Genomic DNA, 18,452 nt, shown 5'->3' on the forward strand with positions numbered 1-18,452 from the left:
TTTTTGTGCAGCAGAGGTGCAGAATTTCAGCGGCTTTGGAACACAGGAATGTTTGGCTGGGGCTAGTTTGAAGCTGGTTAGAGACGATTAAGTATTTTTGGACAAGATTGTGGTGCTGAGGTGAAGGGAGGACAATATAAGAAATGGACAGACTTTATTGCAGGGGGCGTGGCTCACTGAGATTTGGTAGAAATATGAACTAAGGCTGATGCATCACAGGCTGGCATCTCTGGAAACTGATAACGATTTAAATATGTTTACTTGGGGTTGAAAAATGTAGAAGTACTTCAAACCAAAGGCAGGAAGAAGATGCAGAATCTCACATGGCATGATCCATGACTGCAAATTCACACTATGTATTCACAAAACGTGGATTTACACTCACACAGGGATTTTCTTTGGTAAACATTGCACCACTTTGCAGTAATTTAACCTGGAATTAAATAAGCTTCAGGGACACAGGAAGTGGGTGTTTCTTGGGCGGGGGAAGGGGGGTGGGGCGGGGAGATGGATTTTCTGCCAATGTTGGCGAATACCAATAAATCTGCAAGTTTATAGGTATTTTAATACTTTTACAGACAGCATCCCCCATCAAAATGTTCATACATATACTCCGTTAGGTAGAAGTAAATGTATATTTGGACAATAAAATAAAGTGCACAGGAAGGTGATTCCCTACAGGTAAAACATGTCTGCACAGTTGCTTTGTTATGAGGGTTTTGGTATATGTAGAGATACACCATGTAAATGTACATTTGTGAATAACTTGGAATTTCCGAACTGTTTCTGGGAATCAGTGACTGCCACAGCTTCCCATCCTAAGTTTCTTTGCGATTGCCAAACAAAGTTGGAAATTTACTACAACACTGGCCTATGTGAACACTTGTGGGAGTAAATGTCCCACTTTTATTTAAGAATCGCCCTGAGAAAGTCACACCACCAAGATTAAGACACAACTGCCCAGAACACGCTCTGTAAATTAGTCCTCAAACTTGAGGAGTAATGTAAGACTAAGACAGGAGTAGGACAACTGCTCACAGAACAGTTTTGGGAATGAGGCCCAAACTAAGTGGTCCTATGTCTAATCTTTTGTTTGACTGGGGCTGGTTTGCTGACTCGGTGGTGTAAGGCAAACGATGAGCCTCCCCTGCAGAATCTGATAAGAGAGTCTCTAATTGCTCACAAATATTCATGGGCTTTGGGCTGAAAGGGGGAGGGGGGTATGAAGGGTTTCTGTGACGTGCAACGGGTCCAGATGCCATTCCAATCAATCTATACCTAATGTATTGCAAAGGGGCTCTCGGTTAAGGCCCCTGGGGGAGGCGAAGCACGTCAGCTTCCTAGAAGTGAAAGTTATGGTTTATGTTGAATCTTAAAACAGTCTAAACTGGGCATGGAAAACCTACGAGCCACTAGGGGAAAGGATTGGACGTCTGCAAGCCTGCGCACTGTAATAATTTGGGACTTGTTGTTCTTTTCTTCCAGGGAAGACGATCAAGAAGACGGCTTTTGTCAGCCGTACCGAGGAATTGCCTGTGCACGATTCATCGGCAACCGGACTATTTACGTGGACTCTCTCCAAATGCAAGGGGAAATTGAGAATCGAATAACAGGTAGAACCTCCATTGTTCTCTGGCAGGGACAGCAGCCTGTCACTCCTTTGTCATATTGTGTGCATTTGATTACTCTGTCGTTTGGAACCGATGCCATGTATTGTAAGTGGCCTAGCACTGTCACCTCTTACCTTACGTCTTTTATTAGTCTTTTTAGTATTTTGATCAGCTTCAACTATATGCATCTTGTAAGACCTTACAGGAGCACACTATGACAGTCTTGTAAACTGATACCAACTTTGAAAGAGACAGCAATGAACATATATAGGTTATAGTGGCAGAAAACGCCCTAATAAACTGCTTTTATAAAAGCAGCTTATCAAAGTGCCACCAAACCCCATGTGTTGGTACATGCTGCCCTCTACTGGTACGCATCTGAAAACTGTTCTGTAGAACATGCGAAAAGTGAATGTATTTTGTCCGACCAGTGATCATTAAAAAAGTCTAGAATCTGGCAAAGTACTTACAGAGAGTGAATATCATAGATTGTCCGCGCTATGTCTCCAAATCATATCTGGAAACTATTTGTTCGTTTGTCGCTGCCTGCAAACTTTTAAGGAACCGTTTTCAAGGCACTGAATTGTGGTGATTACATTGGAAACTCTGATAGTTGTTTGAATTGACAACCGCGGTATGTGATTAAACGGATCTCGCTTGATCTGGTGATATCTTGGGTTCAAGCTTATATCTACTAATTAATATTCACACCTACTCTTGAACGGTTTGCAATGCTGTAGATATAGGAATCAATCAAACAGGACTATTGATAGAATGCTTCCAAACCTTACATCTCAGCACATTGATAGAAGTTCATCCAGCATCGTGAAAGCGTACACCATAGGTGTCCAACTTCTGTCCAAGAGGGCCCATATCGTGAAATATTATCTATCCATACAAGATACGTTTGCATGCTCAGAATTACCAAGTCTTTGCACTGCAGCTAGAGTAAAGTGAAGCAAAGCGAATTCGTGGATACTAATTACTATCCAGTGCAAAAACTGTTTGGCACTGGAAAGGTGAACTTTTTTCAGTGCAAAAAATGGTTTGCAAGAATGGGGCATTACTGTGGCGGAGAAGCACAAACACTCATAGGTTTCTTACACAAAGCCGCATCTAGTAAGACAACCAGACTGGGATTATCATCAAAAACGAAAGCCTACTCGATGCGGGTGCACGCAAACAGAAACATATTCATTTTTCGAAACCAAGCTGCACTGCACTGCACTGCACAGCACACATCCAAAGTGTCTGAACCTTTCGAGTGTCTGTGCAAACGAATTTGTACTGGAAGGATTGGTCTGCAGTACAAATCTTGTGCTAGTCAGTGCATACCCACTTCTGCACCATGGTGTGAAGCTGCATTGTGCAAGGCAGCCTAGCCTGTTTGGGCATCAGCCGAGGAAATAACACCAGGATCAGGCCAACACCAGGAGCAGGCCAACACCAGAAGTAGGCCAACATTTTTAGAAATGGAGTTCCACTTTTTTCAAAATGCATATTGAAGAGGTTCATTTAAACAGTGAATGACTAACTTAAAAATCTGGTATGGATTTAGCCACTGGGGGCTTTGTATTCTTGTGATAAAGTGTCTTTATTGCTCTGAAATTCTGCAGATTTAGCACAAGATGAGGTCGTGATAAGGGGCTATCAACAATAGTGATTCCTAGATTGCTTACCTTCTGTCCAAACATGGGATAACCTCTGTGGTTTTAAGCCTTGCAAAAGATGCTAATTGGCCACAAAACGCCTATCTTAATCATTATCCTGCAAACCATTACCTCCCACCAATATGTTATTTACAGGCTTGTAAAAATATATGTCTTATCTTGTCAACATCCATACTAAATTGTGATTAGGGTAATTGACAAAAAAGTCCACCAAGTCTGGGCATTATACTGAAATGTTTTGGACTATAAGGCAGTGACGGCTCCTCCGCTAAGGCGGAGGTGCATTGCCCTTGATGGAGCGAGATAGAAAACAAAATTTTGTTTAAACTCGCAAAGTCACATTTCCATAACATGAATAAAATTATTAATGATTTGTGATATGTCGTGCTAATACAACCTAGATTAAACTTTACACGTGGGGGGACTAACATGTGTGCTCATAAACGTGCATAAATGTTGCATCTTTTTGTTCGTGCAAAATAATAAAATAATTTATTGTTTTCGTTTTTGTCATTACTAACTGCTGCATATTTAAAATAAGCATGTGCTTGTTTTGCTTATTCTTGTCTGTGTGATGTCATTTCTACTATTCTAGGTGCATATGGGTCTCATAGAAAAACGGAGACTGGTAAATATAAACGCTGCTTTATTTGTTTGCAATGGCTAGGTAACATTTGATTAATCGGGTGGGTTAATTAATTAGTAAACCATGGGGTGGATACAGAATATACTTTATTTCTTACATTAATACTTTTCTTGTGTTTGTTTTATACTAGAAATCATAAGTTGCCTGCTTTTGAGGCCTAGCTATTTGAGCCGCAAAATAAAAGCTGACCTATAATTCTGCAGAAAGTCACGAGACGCCCATTCTGAATTAAAACGTTTATTGAAGCTGCATTCACAAAGCAAAAACTGATGAGCTGACATCATTCTGTCGGACATGGCCAAGGTCGAAAGTGAACTTTTTGTCAGTCCTTAACTTGGCATCCGCGGAAGTTGCACTGTAAGACTATGGAAGCTGCGAGGATGACTTAAAACAAAGTTGCAATCGCAGGAAGCCTCTGGCTTCACGTGGAAGAGACAATGGTCTTTGTAAGACATGATTTTGTGGAACTTTTTAAGAATCGGGTGACATGTCACTTGTCACTCTTAGCCAATGGGACGTCGAGTATTTCTGAAAATTTTCCTTCGCTAGTTTAGTTAGCGTAGAAAGGTATAAAAAGTCATGCCCTTAGGGTTGGGCTGGCTGCTGCTTTCTGACTTTCCGATGAGGGTGATGTGCTGCTGGACTTTGCGTGGAGCACGTAAGAATCCTCAAAGATCTTTACTTTAATTTCTGTCTATTTAGCTCAGTTAGGGAAATAGGTTTTAGAAATGTTAAACTTTATATAATTTCTTTAAAATTGATTCAATTGCTTAAATTGTATTTTTCCATATTTCTTACTATCATGCTTGCTTTATTGCTAATAAATTTCATTTATAAAACTTACAACTTATATACCATAATTTAGAAAATAAAATCTTACTTTTGACAAACAAGCTGGTCTTGGTTATTTAGAAGTATAGGTTACCATTAGCTAGATCACGTCGCCTATGGTGGTCGTTTAAATGGTTGGGTTTTATTCTAATGACAATATTCTTTCTGCAAATGTATAAAATTGTATATAGTGTGTAGATAATGTGTATATAGATTTATTCTGACCACCTGATTCAGTAGGCCCAAAAATATATCAGGTTAATAAATGGGTCCATGTATAGTTTAGAATTTTGTTTATAGGTTATGAAATTGGGTAGCGTAGTTTATGATATATTTTCTATAGCCCGCTGGATCAATTATCTGGTAGCAGAAATTGATGGTTGCTAAGGGGTAACCAAGGTAACATGTTGGTTGCTAAGGATTGCGTCATGGTATGAAAATAGGATTAATGTTTTAACACTCGTTAAGTTCGTTTTTCGTGCCTATCTGTAAGCTATACCGGTATAGATTGTGTGGCGAGAAATTAGTCACGCAAGCCATCTGTTCGTTTGTAGTGATATCGCCGAGTATCACAAGAGGTATCGCCGTGTACCATAGTGTTGTCGCCGAGCAGCACAGTTTTAGGGCTAGGTCTGAATCTTGTATAGTGAGGAATTTCTAAGAAATCAAAGCAGCATGAGAATAGGGACAAAGCGCCTTCCATAAAACTCACTGTGATGAGAGTATTAGTTATATCCGAGCTTGAGTGAAGGGTAAAATTTAACGTCGGTGCATGATTATCTATAAACAGGTTAGAGTCCTGTACGGGTACATGTTTCATATCTATAAACAGGTGAGAGCCCTGTACGGATAACGTCGTTATTTTGCTAACGGTGCATGATTTCTATAAACAGGTGAGAGTCCTGTACGGATTTCGTGTGTGTTTGAATTTAGGGAATTTTCCGTGTAAAAGTGCGAGTTTGAATTGTATTTTATGTTCAAGTGGAACTCTTAGAACTTTCACTTCGCGGTGGGTTCAGAGCAAAGCGAGTTCATAATTATACTTGCTTGAAGGGTGGGGTAAGGTTACTCTACTGACAATTGAATATTATCCTTAGTGTGAATAGCGCCGTCTATTCCGAAGTGTGGATACTTGAATGTATGTAAACTATCCTAATTAGTGAAACGAACAGATGTTGTCTTTATAGTCATTGTTAAGAATTAATTTACACTGAAAAGTGTTCTTAAAATGGCGCTGTGAAAAGATTTTGTGAAGGAGGGGTAAGCGCCAGGAGTGAGAAACGAGAAACCGCAGCTGCTGTGTACGTCACAGAGCTGCGCAGGGATTGGGTGACCTACGTCACAAGCTGTATTCTGATTGGCTCCTGAGTCTCTGACGGCCTGTGAGCTGATTGGTCCTTAGGAAAATCTCCAAAATTATTGGTCGAGCTGAAAAGTGACGCAGCTCAACTGCCATTGGCTTGTTGGTGTGTTTCGCGCACGGATTGGTTGTTTTGCGGAACATCCCGGAAATATTTTACGAACGATTTTGTGAATTAAATTTTACTTTTGAAAATGAGTTATCATTTTAAACATGTTGAGAAAAAGACAACATTATTTCAGAAATTTAAGAATTTATTTTCACCTGACAAGAAAATCGAAACGCGAGGTGGTAAACTACTTCATAAGTATAAAACACCTGCAGCGTACATGGAAGGTGAATACGGATATCATACTGTCTTATGGTTCGACAGTTGGAAACGTTATACTAAAAACGATGGTGTTTTGGCTTGGCCTGATGATGGTTCATTTAATGTAAGAGTTTTAAGAAACTTACGAGAGAAAATGAATGCTCTTGTTCCTAAACCGAGACCAACTCAATTTGAAGCTTTAGTTGAGTGGGAAGATGAGATGTATCAGTTACAAAGAGAAGCTAGTGGAATTAAAAGACCTTCTAAAAGTCCATCATGGAAAAGAGAAACTCATGAAGATAGATTACGAATGTGGAGACAGGGAAACATGAGTGAAGGATTGTATTTAATTCATGAAATGGTAATGGGTTCTCCTACAGGAAAATCTATGGAAAGTGAATCTGAGGATGCAATTATGGAAGAAATATATACAACTGCTAAAAATAAACAGCCTAATCAGTCTTTGAGACCTCCTAGATCATGGTCTACTCCGGTGGTTTCTACTGAAACTTCACCGAGTGCACCTCCAATTAGTGAAGCTCCTAAACTTTATCCAAATAATTGTGAAATCACTGAAACTCTTAGAAGACCAGAATTTGAGAATGCTCGAAATGAGGGTAGACATTTTTCAATGACTCCAAGAGCAAGGGAACCTCCAAAAGATTATACAAGAGAGACAAGAAATGTTGATGAGGATGATTATAATGAATACTTAAGGTCTAAAGAAGAATTAATTAAAAGAATGACAAAAGGCATGGAAGCTGTCACAGTTCCAGTAACAATAGGTCCTGTTCAACCTGTATTTGATCAAAGAAATACAAACAAAACTGGATTAACTATTCCTTTAAATACAGAAATTCAAAAGCCTGCTGAAAAATTTTATTCAGACTTGACTGAATTAAACACTTCTAGATCGAGAATGCCTGATTTAACCTTTAATGAGGATTTATCTCCAAAAACACCAATGGGTGCTATGTCAGATGTAGGAAGTCCTGAAGTCAGGGTAACTACACCAAAGCTTGATGTGGCCAAATTAAAAGCAAATATTGAAGAATTAATAATTGGAACAATTGGCCCAGATAGTTTAAATTACTATCGGGATGATGAACTACTATTCATTTGCAAAAGTATTCAGTGGAAAACGAAAAATAAATATGATCAATTAGAGGATCTAGCTGCAGAACTTGAAATCGATGTGAGTAAACAAAAGAATTTTGCAAAACATTACAGATTAGATTTCTCAGAAAGCGACATTGAGAGTTTGAACTCAATGGGAAGAATAGTTCACATTAAAGATTTAATTGTCTATATCAAAAAGCTAGGAGAACTGAACAAATGGAGAGTGAAATGGACTAAAAGGAAGGAAGATGAAAGATTAGAAAGAATGTCAAAACAATTTCCAATGAGAGAAGTTGCAGGTGGAGGATATGTTCATGTCCCATGGTCGAGACAGGACATTCTGTTATTCACAAATGATTTTCCTAAATTAAGAGAGAAACCTGTTGAGTGGTACAGGCAAGTCGATAGATTTATCAAAGTGTCAAAAGTTCTGTGGATTGATTTGGATGGATTTTTTGACATTGTTGTTCCATCTGATCTTTGGACAGAATGTAAAATTTCTATTAGTTGGCCAAAAACAGAACCTGAGCGAATTAAAGAAACAGGTGCCCCAAATCCACTCGTAATGGATTTTTACGAGAAAGTAATTGTTTGGATGAAAAACAAAATTCCACCCAAAGAAGTTGATTGGGTTAAAATAGAAAGAACAGAGCAGGAAACAAAAGAATCAGTTCATTCTTTTTATGAAAGACTACTGTTAATCTTTAAACAATACAGTGGTTATGAAAAATTAGACGAGAAAGACATGAGTCATTTTATCTATAGATTTGTTTATGGACTAAAACCTGAAATTGGAGAAATGATCAGAACTAGTATTGTCGGATGGCAAGCACTATCTATTGATGATATTCTGAGAAAAGCAAAATATTGTAGCGATGAATTAGAAGTAAAACAGAAAAAGCTGAAGGAGAAAGCCATGTGGGCACAGGTAAAGGTGGCTGAGCAACAGATTGCCAGCATGGGAAATAAGAACACTAATTTTGTTCAAACTGGAAATACGAACCAGATACAAGGAAAGTTTAAAGGTAATAATTTCCAAAAGAAATTTAGCCCAAAAATAGAAGAGCTGAAACAAAGATTACCTTGTTTTAATTGTGGCGAAATTGGACATTGGAGGGACGAGTGTCCTCATCCTCCTAGAAATTTAAAGAATCCCTTATTGAATCCACAGATGCAGAATGGTGTTAACGTGCAGCAACAGCTACAGATGCAACAGGGGTTAAATGAATTTAATATTCAGCGACAATTACAACAACAGCAACAACAACAGGTGAATAATCGTCAGGACCAGTTGCCACAACCACCTTTTCCGAATTGTGGGGGAGTTCAAAAATATAATCCAAACGTGGGATTTCAGGGATGTGAACAGGTAATAAAACCACAAAAACAGCAAAAGCAGCAAAGGGTTCAAATGCAAAATGCTTCACAACAATTTTTATTAACAGAAAGCCAAGACAGTGATTCTGATGATTATTGCTGACGGTGCCCGAGAGAGGAGGAAGAGTGTATTGTTGGAGCCACTCTTGAGGTTGACCAGTCTGGTCCTTATGTAAACGGGAAAGTTAATGATGTAGACATCACTTTTCTAGTGGACACTGGTGCTACCCGTTCTACTGTTAGATCAGTGGAAATTGAAAACCTACCTCTCTCTGGGGATACCATCCAAGTTGTGGGAGTAAGTAATCAGCAAATTAAAACAGACTTAACTGATCCAGTACCAGTTGAAATTGGAAATTACAGAGACAAACACAGATTTGTGATTTGTAATAGTAGTCCAGTAAATCTATTAGGTAGAGACATCCTATGTAAAATGAATTGCAGAATATATTGTTCTCCTGAAGGAGTTGAATTACAAACAATGGAGGAAGATGGTTTGTACAGAATGACAATGATGATGATGGAAGCAGAAGAAACAAAATTGTTTCCTGCATTTGAAGAAAAAGATTTACCTGAAGAGCTAAAAGAAACAGTGAAATCTGAAATATGGGATTTTACTGGGAATGAGATGGGTCTGATGAAAAACGTAGATCCTGTTAAAATTGCATTGAAGCAGGGAATAGAATTTCCAAACACTCCACAATATAAAATGAAAACAGAGACAATTGAAGGTATTACACCTGTAATTGAAAAATTAATCAAGCAAGGTGTATTGGAAGAAATGAAGAGTAGCTCTTGTAATTCACCAATTATGGGAGTTAAAAAGGCTAACGGAACATTTAGGATCGTACAAGATTTGAGAAAGGTTAATCAAATTGTTATTCCATGTTGTCCTGTGGTTCCAAATCCAGCAGTGATTCTATTTCAGATTCCATATGATGCTGAATGGTACACAGTCATTGACCTTTGCAATGCATTCTTTACTGTTCCTCTACACCCAGACAGTTATGAAATCTTTGCTTTCAGATTCCAAGGTAAGACCCTTGGATGGACAAGAATCCCTCAGGGCTATACAGAAAGTCCTTCAATCTTTAACGAACTGTTAAAAAGATCATTAGAAGATTTAGACTTACCAGGTAGGTCTACGTTGGTGCAGTATATTGATGATTTGTTAATAGCTGCTAAGACAAGAGAAAATTGTGTAACAGACACAATAATTCTGTTAAATCGCCTTGCAGAAGAAGGACACAAAGTGTCCCCAGCAAAATTACAGTTTTGCAAACAGGAAGTGAAATATCTTGGTCACAGAATTGCAAAGGGAAAAAGACAAGTAACAATAGAGAGAATAAAAATGATTCAAGCAATGTTACCGCCAAGAACACAAAGACAGGTCAGAATGTTCCTGGGAATGGTAGGTTACTGTCGACAATGGATAAGTGGATTTTCAGTAATTGCGAAACCACTACAAAGACTGACCAAATCAGATGTAAAAGATCCAATTATTCTCAATGATGTTGAGATGGAATCTTTTGAAAACTTGAAAAAGAGCTTATGCCAAGCTCCTGCTTTGGGTATGCCAAATTATGAGAAAGATTTTGAATTGTATTGCAGTGAGAGAGAAGGATGTGCATTATCTGTGTTAATTCAGAGACATGGAAACCTAAAGAAACCTATTGCATATTTCTCTGCAGTTCTTGATCCAATTGCAAAAGCATTACCAGGTTGTTTAAAAGCAGTTGCAGCTACAAGTATCAGTCTTGAACAAAGTGAAGGAATCATTATGGGATTTCCTGTCAAAGTTTTTGTGCCTCATTCAGTTGAAATATTACTGACAAGAGGTAAGACTCAACATTTAACAAGTAGCAGATTGACAAAGTATGAGAAAATCATACTAGGAGCAGATAATGTTTCGATTTCAAGATGTTTGAATCTGAATCCTTCTACATTACTGCCTGATTCAGAAATCGTTAATGACATTGAGACAGAACATGAATGTTTAGATGTCATGGAATTCTGCACAAAACCAAGAAAAGACATCAAAGACAGACCTTTGCCTGAATCGGATTTTGTCTACTTTGTAGATGGCTCATGCTTAAGATCCGAAGGTGGTGTCTTGAAAGCTTCATACTCAGTTTGTACAGTCGAAAACATTAAAGAAGCATCATGTCTTGAAGGAGTTCGTTCAGCTCAAGTAGCTGAATTGATTGCTTTAATTCGTGCATGTGAAGTATCAAAGGATATAAGAGTTACCATCATTACTGATAGTCAGTATGGATACGGAGTTGTGCATGATTATGGACAACTCTGGTCACAGAGAGGATACATGACATCAACAGGGTCACCAATTAAAAATGCAGTTTTCATTAGGAGATTAATTGAAGCAATACAATTGCCAAAAGAAATTGCCATAGTCAAGTGTGCAGCACACACTAGAGGAACTGATTATATTTCCAAAGGAAATGCCTTCGCAGATGAAACAGCAAAGTACTGCGCAAGGAAAAATTATTCTTACAATCGGAATAGAAGTACAGAAACTGATTCAAATTCATTAATGCTAACAACTATTGTAGAAACATGGAATGAGATTAGAGATTTACAAAACGAAGCAGATGATGAAGAAAAAGACCAGTGGTTAAGATCAGATTGTAGACAACGTGATGAAGATGGAGTGTGGGTTTACAAAGATGGGAGAGTAGTTTTACCAAATTGCATGATTTCTGACATGGCCAGATTATATCATGGTCCTGCACATTTAGGAAGAGATTCTATGGTCAGACTGTTTAAAGAAACATGGTTCAATACCAAATTTAGAACCATTGCAGAATCTTTTTGTCAAAGGTGTTTATCATGCCAACAAATGAATCCTAACAGAAAATCAGTGGTGGGGACAGGAATAATTGGTCGAGAAGGTGGTCCCTTCACCAGGTTACAAATTGATTTCATTGAAATGCCATTACACAACTGTTTGAAATATGTACTTGTAATTGTATGCTTGTTCTCAAGGTGGGTAGAAGCTTTTCCTACACGACATTGTGATTCAATTACAGTAGCAAAACTAATGCTCAGAGAAATCATCCCAAGGTACGGTTTTCCAGTCACTATTGAGAGTGATGGAGGAAGTCATTTTGATAACAAACTGTTGAAATTAATTTGCGAAGCTATGAGTATTGAACAGAAAATACACTGTGCATACAGACCAGAGGCATCAGGTGTAGTTGAACAAATAAATGGAACTATCAAAAACAGAATTGGAAAAATGTGTCTAGAGACAGGAGTTAAGTGGACTGATGCTCTTCCACTTGTTTTGATGTCAATAAGAAGTACACCAGATAAAAAGACAGGTTTGAGTCCTCATGAAATTTTGATGGGAAGAGTTATGAGGCAAGCTTTTGTACCTGTAGGTAAACTGTTGAGCATAAATGACAGTGCAATTTTGGATTACTGTAAAAGGTTATCTGATATGGTAACTTCTGTGTCTAATCAGGTGGGAACTGAAGCACAATCAAATGACAAAGTTTTGACACATGATCTGAGACCTGGAGACTGGGTCAGAACGAAAGTACATCGGAGGAGGAATTGTCTATCTCCTAGATGGCAGAAACCTAGGCAGGTAATCTTGATCACTACTAATGCTGTAAAGTGCAGAGGATTGAAGCGTTGGATTCATCCAAGTCATACTATTCCAATACCAACTCCTGAGAATTCTGATGTTGAAAGTGATACCACAGATGACTCTGATTCTGAAGCAGAAGACAGAACAGAAGGTGAAGTAATTCCAGATTCTGAAGATCGACAAGAAAGTCGACATCTGGAAACTGTGCCAGTGAATGGAGATCTGACAAGAAAAGACTTAGAAATAATTGAAATAGATTCTGAAGGTGAAGAGAATCTGCTAAAAGGAAAGATAACTGAGGATTCGGTTGTCTATATTGAAGACAGAGAAGCTGAACCGAAAGAAGTTTCAGACCAGGAGAGTATCGAAAGGCAGAGAACAAGCTCTGAAGTAAGGAACAAAAATCCGAAATCTGGGAAGCTAGAGGTAATTGAGGAAGAGGAGGAGAACGAATTACCGAGTACCAGTGATGGAAGACAAAGTGAAGTTCCTGAAGGAGTAAAATTGCCATATAGAGAAGTTCCTGAGTCAATTGAAATTTCAGACTACGAAACTGAAGAAAGTGACGTGGAAGGTGGAAGTGAAAACAGAAAGAAAAGGACTTGGAAATCAGAATCGAATAATTCTGAACCAAAGAAAAAGTACGTGAGAAAAGCAGACTACTGGCCTGGTGGAAGATTGAGAGTCAGATTGATCAAAAAGCCAATAGAACAAGTTGAAGAAATCAGTAGTCAAAAGAGTCCTGGAAAAGAGGTTGGAGTTGGAAGGAAAATAGAAGTGATATCGAGAAAAGGGAAGAGAATAATTAGACCAAACCAGAAATACAAGTCTCCTGAGTGGACTTACTTAGTAATTCCACCTGTTATTGACATATATGATAGTAGTGAAGAAGAAAACGAAATCCAAGAAATTAGTGACAATGATTGAAGTACAAATTTATTAAATTGGCATAAGGCTGAAGAAATCCTGTTAGTTGACACAAGGTTGAAGAAAAACTGTTTAGTAGAAGAAAAACTTATGTATGACATAAGGTCGAAGAAATCTTGTTTAGGGTAATAAAAAGAAAAATATTTTAAAAGGGGGGTGTATATAAATTTTAAAATTTATTTTTATTTTTTATTTTATTTTTGAGGCTAAAACTAACCTAAAAATGCCTTACATTAAGGAGAGCACTTCAAAATGCTCTGTTTTTAAAAGATGCTGTAAGATGACTCTGGTGTGTCTGCTCATTTTAGTTCTGCTCTGGTTGGTACTAGCTGTGATCATACCTTTAGAAATGAATAGAGAATTACACAAAGTTAACTTAACAAGCAAAGCTCTAGTTAGCCAAACTAAACATAGTGCATCTGCTAAAGTAATTGATCATCAGCCTAACATTCATCAAGATAAATCAATAGGTGATTTTTCAAGCAATACATTCACAAAGCTTTTGAGTGAATATGTAAAGGTAATGGATGCAAAGGATTGTTATGTATGCGTTAAGTTGCCCGCTTCTGTTTCTGAGGGAGTAACATATAACATGCTTCCTCTCACTTATGCTGTTACATGTAGTGTATTAACTAGTTTATTTTATCAAACTGGTCGTTTAGAATATTACTATTCAAATTATGATGAGATTTTTGCTAATGTCAAGATTGATAATGCTTTAAATAAGCATAAGAAAGCTAAACAAATGAGAGAATATTTCCTTGTTACTAACGAACTCACTTATGAGTATGCTTACAAGAATAATCTAACATGTAAATTAAGTGCTGAAGGAAAGAAATTTTTGAATATGGTTGAGGAGAGAAGAGCAATTTATAAGAGAAATGAATTAGTCAAGCAGACTAAGTCATCATTCTGGCAAAAAGAGGATGAGAAACTAAATGGCAAAATGCTTGAAAATATTGCAATTCACATAGACAAACCTGTTAGTGGAAAGCTTTGCATTAGAAGAGATAACACACTTTTTGATAATTATTTTGTAGGTGCAAGCAACTGTGAAGATACTTATCAGATTTTGGGAGGTTGGGGATTTAAAGGTGGAAAAGATCCTATCTTTCCTGGAATTTATTTTGTTTGTGGTGACAAAGCCTACTACAACCTTCCAGACCATTGGTATGGAACTTGTTATGTGGGAATTGTTTTTCCTAAAGTGTTTCATGTTGACAGAGATTCAGAAGGATTATTTAAAATCCATAATTATGTAAATAGAGCTAAAAGAGAAACTTTTACTGAAGTTCTGGGAGATATTTTCCAAGCTGTAATACCTTTTGTTGGTATAACCCTAAATGCAGGGAGAATCAGAAAATTGTCCACTATAGTTGATAGATTATCAACTGACACTGCTGATGGATTTCAATTAGTGAATGTTGAAGTTATCGCAATTAGATCCATGGTAATTCAAGATCGTCTTGCTTTAGACATACTCCTAGCAAAAGAGGGAGGAGTCTGTGGCATTTTACATGTCCAACATTGCTGTACATATATACCGGATGAAAGTAAAAATATTGAAATGTATATTAAGAATATTACACAAATGCATTCTGAAATAATTCCTTTAGAAGAAGAAGATTTTACTGGGAAACTTTCAAATAGGTTTCAAGCAATTAAAAACTGGTTTCATAATATCGGAAGTTCAATTCTTGGCAAGATTCTGGCACCTTTGATTATAATTATATTCATTTTTATTTTGACTAAAATAGGTTGTTTGTTACATAAAAGAAAGAAACATTTAAGAGAAAAGAAAAGAATCTATAAACTCAGAAAAGAAGAGGAAAGGGAGATTGAGTTGCAGGAGTTACATAGAGAGCGTCATGTTAATTGTAAAGATTATGCTGAAACAGACTTTTAGGTTTACTGATACAAATGAATTTGAATCGATTTCTTAAAATTAAATTTACCAAAATTTTGAGTGCTGGTGTGGTGATTTGTTAATCACCAGATGAGGGAGTTGATGGAGCGAGATAGAAAACAAAATTTTGTTTAAACTCGCAAAGTCACATTTCCATAACATGAATAAAATTATTAATGATTTGTGATATGTCGTGCTAATACAACCTAGATTAAACTTTACACGTGGGGGGACTAACATGTGTGCTCATAAACGTGCATAAATGTTGCATCTTTTTGTTCGTGCAAAATAATAAAATAATTTATTGTTTTCGTTTTTGTCATTACTAACTGCTGCATATTTAAAATAAGCATGTGCTTGTTTTGCTTATTCTTGTCTGTGTGATGTCATTTCTACTATTCTAGGTGCATATGGGTCTCATAGAAAAACGGAGACTGGTAAATATAAACGCTGCTTTATTTGTTTGCAATGGCTAGGTAACATTTGATTAATCGGGTGGGTTAATTAATTAGTAAACCATGGGGTGGATACAGAATATACTTTATTTCTTACATTAATACTTTTCTTGTGTTTGTTTTATACTAGAAATCATAAGTTGCCTGCTTTTGAGGCCTAGCTATTTGAGCCGCAAAATAAAAGCTGACCTATAATTCTGCAGAAAGTCACGAGACGCCCATTCTGAATTAAAACGTTTATTGAAGCTGCATTCACAAAGCAAAAACTGATGAGCTGACATCATTCTGTCGGACATGGCCAAGGTCGAAAGTGAACTTTTTGTCAGTCCTTAACTTGGCATCCGCGGAAGTTGCACTGTAAGACTATGGAAGCTGCGAGGATGACTTAAAACAAAGTTGCAATCGCAGGAAGCCTCTGGCTTCACGTGGAAGAGACAATGGTCTTTGTAAGACATGATTTTGTGGAACTTTTTAAGAATCGGGTGACATGTCACTTGTCACTCTTAGCCAATGGGACGTCGAGTATTTCTGAAAATTTTCCTTCGCTAGTTTAGTTAGCGTAGAAAGGTATAAAAAGTCATGCCCTTAGGGTTGGGCTGGCTGCTGCTTTCTGACTTTCCGATGAGGGTGATGTGCTGCTGGACTTTGCGTGGAGCACGTAAGAATCCTCAAAGATCTTTACTTTAATTTCTGTCTATTTAGCTCAGTTAGGGAAATAGGTTTTAGAAATGTTAAACTTTATATAATTTCTTTAAAATTGATTCAATTGCTTAAATTGTATTTTTCCATATTTCTTACTATCATGCTTGCTTTATTGCTAATAAATTTCATTTATAAAACTTACAACTTATATACCATAATTTAGAAAATAAAATCTTACTTTTGACAAACAAGCTGGTCTTGGTTATTTAGAAGTATAGGTTACCATTAGCTAGATCACGTCGCCTATGGTGGTCGTTTAAATGGTTGGGTTTTATTCTAATGACAATATTCTTTCTGCAAATGTATAAAATTGTATATAGTGTGTAGATAATGTGTATATAGATTTATTCTGACCACCTGATTCAGTAGGCCCAAAAATATATCAGGTTAATAAATGGGTCCATGTATAGTTTAGAATTTTGTTTATAGGTTATGAAATTGGGTAGCGTAGTTTATGATATATTTTCTATAGCCCGCTGGATCACCCTCTGCTTTTTAGCAGTGTAAATAAAGGTAAAATAAAATGATAATAAATGGTTGTTATTATCCTTTTAAGTTTCCCTGCTGCGGCAGCTCTGTGGGCGAGACTGCTCTGCTCTCTGAGCAGGGCAGGGGATGTGTGGTTTACCACTCCAAGGACGGCCACACATTCATGCACTTTGAACGTTCTCCACTGCATTACAGCCTGCATGGAGAACATGTCAGAGAAGTTTTGACATGGCTTGGCAGTTCGGGCTGGACTGTTTCTATGAGGCACAGGGTCAGACTGATTTGCATATGGCCATGTCTGAACTGGGGTGGCAGAGTGGGCTAAAGAACGGTGATGGATTAAACCCAGATCTTTTGACTGGGTGTGAGTGTTTGATTGGTTCAGATGCTCCGTCCATCACCACCCCCTTTTGTACTGCTTTGTTCACCATAAGTTGGCAGGGTATGCTCAGACGTGAGTCCCTTGCTCACTTTGCCACTAGATTCAAGCAAGCCTGGCTGAAGATGGCTGAAATGCCAGAAACCGGTCCTAGGAAGCTTGTTTCCGGTCCAGGGAAGGCATGGCTTGGCAGTTCGGGCTGGACTGTTCCCACGAGGCACAGGGTCAGACTGATTTGCAAATGGTCATGTCTGAACTGGGGTGGCAGAGTGGGCTAAAGAACGGTGATGGATTAAACCCAGATCTTATGACTGGGTGTGAGTGTTTGATTGGTTCAGATGCTCCGTCCATCACCACCCCCTTTTGTACTGCTTTGTAAGTTGGCAGGGTATGCTCAGACGTGAGTCCCTTGCTCACTTAGCCACTGGATTCAAGCAAGCCTGGCTGAAGACGGCTGAAATGCTAGAAACCTGTCCTAGGAAGCTTGTTTTCGGTTCAGGGAAGGCATGGCTTGGCAGTTCTGGCTTGACAGTTCCCATGAGGCACAGGGTCAGACTGATTTGCATATGGCCATGTCTGAACTGGGGTGGCAGAGTGGGCTAAAGAACGGTGATGGATTAAACCCAGATCTTCTGACTGGGTGTGAGTGTTTGATTGGTTCAGATGCTACGTCCATCACCACCCCCTTTTGTACCGCAGAGAAGTTTTGACAGCAGAGATAAAAGTCCCAACATAGAAGAACTAATAAAACTTACACAGGCAGATAAAGAAATCCTTTTCAACACAAGTGTCAATTGTAATTTTCATATTGAATTACATCCTTTTCGTATTACCAGTGCTTATACCACAAATAATCAGAAAATTACATTCCTTAAAAAAGAATACATGCCTTCGCTAGTTGGGGCTCGAAAATACAACAGCTCGATTGAAACTATGCTTATGAGGCATCTGTCTGTCAGTAAGGACATCAGGCTCCAGCCCTGGGCATACACTGAACCCAAAGCGTTCACCTACAACTTGTCAACAGTTGATGAAAATGTTGTTATTGTCAAGAGCCG

At 37.9% G+C, this 18,452-nt stretch overlaps 1 protein-coding gene across 1 annotated transcript in view; it reads left to right on the forward strand.

Annotated features, from left to right (window-relative positions):
- Positions 1 to 18,452, forward strand: part of ROR2 (receptor tyrosine kinase like orphan receptor 2) — a 361,950-nt gene that overhangs the window by 326,438 nt on the left and 17,060 nt on the right. Inside the window, exon 5 of the mRNA XM_078675620.1 lies at positions 1,486 to 1,613. Within this exon, the coding sequence (XP_078531746.1) occupies positions 1,486 to 1,613 (128 nt within the window). The remainder of the gene's footprint in view (positions 1 to 1,485; positions 1,614 to 18,452) is intronic.

The sequence above is a fragment of the Lissotriton helveticus genome, chromosome 2_1, assembly GCF_964261635.1.
Source record: "Lissotriton helveticus chromosome 2_1, aLisHel1.1, whole genome shotgun sequence".
Classification (NCBI taxonomy): Eukaryota; Metazoa; Chordata; class Amphibia; order Caudata; family Salamandridae; genus Lissotriton; species Lissotriton helveticus.